The sequence below is a fragment of the Meleagris gallopavo genome, chromosome 1 (genome assembly GCF_000146605.3).
Source record: "Meleagris gallopavo isolate NT-WF06-2002-E0010 breed Aviagen turkey brand Nicholas breeding stock chromosome 1, Turkey_5.1, whole genome shotgun sequence".
NCBI classification, from domain to species: Eukaryota; Metazoa; Chordata; class Aves; order Galliformes; family Phasianidae; genus Meleagris; species Meleagris gallopavo.
This window is the reverse complement of record NC_015011.2, coordinates 82,907,871-82,913,044: the sequence shown is the minus strand read 5'-3', so window position 1 is coordinate 82,913,044 and position 5,174 is coordinate 82,907,871. Positions and strand designations below refer to the sequence as shown.

At 38.4% G+C, this 5,174-nt stretch overlaps 1 protein-coding gene across 1 annotated transcript in view; it reads right to left on the bottom strand.

Moving 5' to 3' along the window:
• Nucleotides 1-5,174, bottom strand: part of LNP1 (leukemia NUP98 fusion partner 1) — a 10,592-nt gene continuing 5,418 nt past the window's right edge. The window contains exons 2-3 of the mRNA XM_031552331.1: nt 3,632-3,877; nt 1-1,587 (exon numbers count right to left, since the gene is read on the bottom strand). Of these exons, the coding sequence (XP_031408191.1) occupies nt 1,408-1,587; nt 3,632-3,877 (426 nt within the window). The 3' untranslated portion in view covers nt 1-1,407. The remainder of the gene's footprint in view (nt 1,588-3,631; nt 3,878-5,174) is intronic.

The window sequence follows — 5,174 nt, the reverse complement described above, 5'->3', positions numbered from 1 at the left end:
CAGTTACATTTATTAGTTTGTAATATATGTTGCCAGGCAAGAAACATCTTAGAAGCATTAGCAAGGGTTCAGTCACTTCCTTTTATACCCTCAAAGTCCTACATAAATAAAACCAATCCCAGAATGAAGATAAGTGTCACAAAGTTTTGAGGATGCCCTAAGCTTGAACAACCCTAAGATTAAACATTCAAAATTAAAGCTCTAAAGTAAAGGAATAAAACTTCTGTTAATTACAGAAAATCCCAGGAAGAATACCCGGCAGACTTTGACTCTGGCTCATAAATCCATCAGTCTTCACTATCCTCTATTACCAAAGCAGGCTTTCTTCGTACTAGGCCTGGAGAAATTATTCCCAATGACAGGGATTTTCTCTGAAGGAAATACTCACATATCAAAAAGCTGTGTTTCTAAGCATATGGAAATTGTATTGCTCTGCATAGAAGGAAATCTTACTTAGAGATGATCAGATCTACAGCTGAGTTTAGAAAATCCTCAGCCAGAAAAAAAAAATTCCCAAGACCTGCTTATCCCTGGCAGAGCCACTTTCCAATTCCTTTGTTTGGCCTCAATTCATGAAAAAAAAAGGAAAAAATGAAAAGGATCCATCACCCTGAATTTGTGCGAAGCATGATCAGCCCCTTGAAGAAATTATATAGAAGTGCAGGAGGCTGTTTTTACCAGAGGTTTGAGCAAGGCTCAAATTCCGATGAAGCAGAACTAGAGTTGTAACAAAAGAGTCTTACAGCTACAAGTCACAGCTACAAAATAGAAAATGGAGGGAGGAAAGGCCACAACAGAGAAAAAGCTGGCAGAAAAACTAGTTGCGTGACTTGGGAAATGAGACTGGGGACATGGGAGAGAAAAGAGTTTTATTGTACGAACAGTGACAACAGCAAAGTGTGGAGGAGAGCTTTTTCTCTATCATCTCCACAAATTTGGAAATTGTCAAAGAGAAGAGATCCCTATTTCCAAACCAACTCTACGTCTATGTCAGGGCCAAGTAATAGATGATAGTTTATGTTTACGTTTTCTTTCCCAAACTTTCTGTTCACAATTAAAGCAGAAATATATGGCTTTGAATGACTTTTCACAGCTCTGTAATACATAGGTGTTCTCCTCTTAAACAAACACATCCACTATTGTCCTGCTGCAATGCTAAATCTGCCTGAAATCCTCTAAAGGTGTGGTTCATTGCCCCATGTCTCTGAGCAGGGTTCCTAGTGGAGAAAGAAATGACAGGAATGTAGTAAAATGGTATCAATTATGCAGTTGAATTTTAGTTTCATTTTGCAGCTTTGGATTTGCTCTAGCTAACAAGCCTCTTCTAGTCAAAACAAGAATGCTCCTTCTGTTCATCAGAGATAGTGCTAAAATTCATTAACCCAAGACATTCTAGCTGCCTGTGCATCAATATCCTTTCTCAGTGCTTGCTTGTGATGAGAACTGTTCGTTGTGCTTTGCGGGTATAGCTTCTGAGTGTTCATCTTTCTGTGATCTCCCTGGCTCTGATTTCTCTCCCATTCTCTTGTGAGACTTGTTCTTTCTCAGATGCAGTCTCTCTCTTCTCTCCTTCATGCCTTCAGGTTGCTAAAAGGCAGGAGAAAAATAGAAGAGAATTAAGTGACTCTTACATGATCAACAAAACCTGGTAATGATATTTCAGTAGTAATATATAGTAAAATACTGCATTTAGCAAAATATCAGCCAGATCAGCTTTAACATGATGGGCTCAAACTCATGACTCCAGCCAGTAACGCTAATAATCAACAAAGGGCAACATGCTTTTGATGATACTGTTTGGGTGGTAGGAGGATTGTCTGCCTGGAAGGCAAGCTTGGGAGAAGAGATACGAGGGGGAAAGGAGGCTCTGAAATTTCAGCTTAGACTCCTTGTTTTTCTTATTTCACATGATCCATCTTTTAAAATCCGAAAGTTGCTCACTGATGGTTACAAAGACCACACTGAAAACAAGTGCTGAAACATTTATTCAGAGAAAAGCAATGTGCAGGGAAGGAGGTGAAGTGAAATTACCTTTTCTCCACTTTTAATTTCTTTTAATCTGTATAGTCATGTAAAGGGTGATCTGAACAATACCTGTAGGGTTCCAAATGCAAAAAAGGATTTTTCAACACTCTTTTTGGAGCTCCATGTTTAAGCCCACTCCCAAATTTCCTTTCAGATCTCTAATATCTATCATTCAGTTCTTCAAGGTTCTTAAGTCCTTGACATCTTACAGACTTTAACAGTTTGGCCTAGTTGAAAGATAGATCAAAATATAGCCCAGCACACCTTGCTTGTAAGGTATACTGGACTTGTAAATTACAGAAGGGTTCCAGAATCCACGTTTTTGAAGAGAAACCAAAGTCAAACTTAGTGTATTATATTCACTATATTTATCACACAACTGACATGCTCACAGACTTTCTAGCACTAGGCACTTTTGAGAAATGATAAATAAACAATCAGCTACTGGTGAGGGCTGGCAAATGAGGCAATGGCAAATTCTGAATGAAATAAATACTGAGTAGTTTGTAAAAGGAAAAAAGAAGATTACAGAATTCATATAAAATCTTAAAAATTAAATAACAGAGTTGTCATCGCCATAACTCTTCATATTCCTAGAGAACTGAGCATGCAAAGACTGTAACTGTGGGACTGATCATGTAATTATGCTATTTATTGAATAAAGATTATTATTGTTTCCTGTTTTACTGCTAAATGGAAGGTCTGCACAGAGAAATGAAGATTACTTCTCCATATGAAACTGACACTGAGTGTCAAAAAACTGAAAAATTAAAGGATACTTCCATTTGTTGTTATTGATGATAATTATTCATAGTTATTCAAGCACAGCTTTTCGGTGGGGTGACTGAATTTGACAGTGTTCTTCCAATACTTAAAAAAGAATTTACTGTTCAATACCCTTCCATCCACTCTGTGATACAACAGATAGTATGTATCATTATAATAAATGCATTAAATTGTCATAAAGGTCGTTATTGACTCCTTCTTCAATGCAAACCATGCAGAATCACGCCTCAGGAGAGAATGACAGGGAGAAGAATGAAATAGGAAAAGGATCCATGCTGGCTGCATGCCCTTACAGTGAAAATATAGCAATGGCTGCTTTTGCAGTTGTGCAATGACACTGAAGTCCCAAGGAATAAAGAGAAATCCCCCAACCACTGTGTTGCCTGGCAGTCTTACAGATAACATGGCATGTGGTTAAACCAGATCAACAGCAATGAGAAAGGGACTTGGATATCACAGCAAAAGTGAAGCAGATCTGTTTTTATATTGTCTTGTTGCCACAGGGAGTGCAGTGTCTCATTTTGAAGTTACACACTTTGGAACAAGTCTAGGTGGTGACACTACATCCAAAATGCTCATGCTAATGACATTAGTTTTACATTTCTTGAACTACAGTAAGGATCACATCATTCAAGAAATTCTAATTCAAGCTTATTTCTGCTGCTCCCCAAGCAAAGACACAAAGATTATATAAAGGATAAAGCTGGCCTGATTTATTATTTATTTATTTATTTATTATTTATTTGTTTGTTTATTTATTTATTTATTTTATTTATTTATTTCTGAAGTCTTCTTAAGGTTGCTGCTATTTGTCACCTACCAAAGAAACTGAGCGTTTGCTCTTGAAATGCAATTGCTTCTCAAAGGACTCTGCAAATTCCTGCATGGAGTTTGATCTTGTCTCTGGGCCTGAGCTGTCTGCTGAAGGTGTTCTGCTTGCCTTCTTGTGACGGTGGTATTTGACATCTTGGTCTTCTTGAAATTCCTTGGAGCCCTTGAGATGACCTGAAGATGAACCTTTGGCAGAGGCATGAAGTCGTGTTGTATGGAGAGAGGAAAGCCTGGCCTGCAAAAGAAGAGGTCTTTGCTGAGTATTGAATACTAAAGCAGAGCACACAGGACAGATTCTCTACTACTGAGTACTCTCCAAGCAGTACTGCAGAACAAATAACCTTGCCCAGACTTCTGTAGCTTTCCTTATTTGTGCAGAAGAATCACACTGTCAAAGGGCAGCAGCAGCAGAATTTACTCATTCCCGTTTTTGAGTATCTAAGTTTTGGCACTCAAATAAGCATTTGAAATGTGAGGTGTGCCCACTGTTATTGAAAAGAACTGGGACACTTCATAATCCCAAACATCTAGCCGTCCCCTCGGGGAATGGGTTCTAGGCAGGGCTTTCAAACAGCAGGGACCAACCATTTTGTGGCCAATGAGCCAGACACTGAGTTTGACTCACAGGCGCTCTGTGTCTTATTAGAGATTTGGGGTCATCTGAGTGTGACAGAGACCATTCCTAGCCCAGTCTTATTATATCTGCTGCCTGGCCTAAATGCAGACAAGGTTCTCTACTGTTCAGCTCCAGGTTTTTTAGTGGTTTCTTGGGCATATTCATCCTGACCTCACAGGAGAGCATTTTCAGGGCACTAAGGGACACATCTCTAATAGAGCAATGATAGAATCATTGAATCATAGAATCATTAAGGTTGGAAAAGACGGAAACACGTTTTTCACAATGGCTTGATGAGAGGTGCTAAATCACCAGTAAATCTACTTCTGTTGCATCTTCCAGCAAAATACCACAGCTCCATAAAGGTAGATTTTCCTCCCTCATTACAACTTCCTGTATGCAGCTACTGGCAATAACTGAGGGACTATATATCTTGCCGTTTGTTAATTTATACTTCCCATTTTCACAGTCATCTGAAACTCTTTTGTTGTTGTTGTTTTGTTTTGTCTTTACATAAGTCTTATACTTTCTAGATGTACTTAACACCAAAGGGTCTTCGGCGCATATGGTACAAGTTCAACTTCATTTCCAGACTCAAGCTAACTCTAGCAACTAGTGTTATGGACTGCTGCTGAGAGTAGTGGTAATGATTCCTGCTATGCTATTTTTACTTTGAGGCATACTGTTACAACATTAATCGATATTGTGATTTCTGTAAGGTCATATCGTATTGTTATTTGGAAAAGCACCAAAGCAATCGGATTGTGCTTGAGGGACAGGAGTACACATGCCATGTACAAGCTGAACATCTTCTATGTCATTTTAATGGTATCAGTGTATATTGTTTCCTGGAAACACACATTGTTTCACACTAAAAATCACAGATATATTTTCTTAGAGGGTTTAAAAAAAAAAA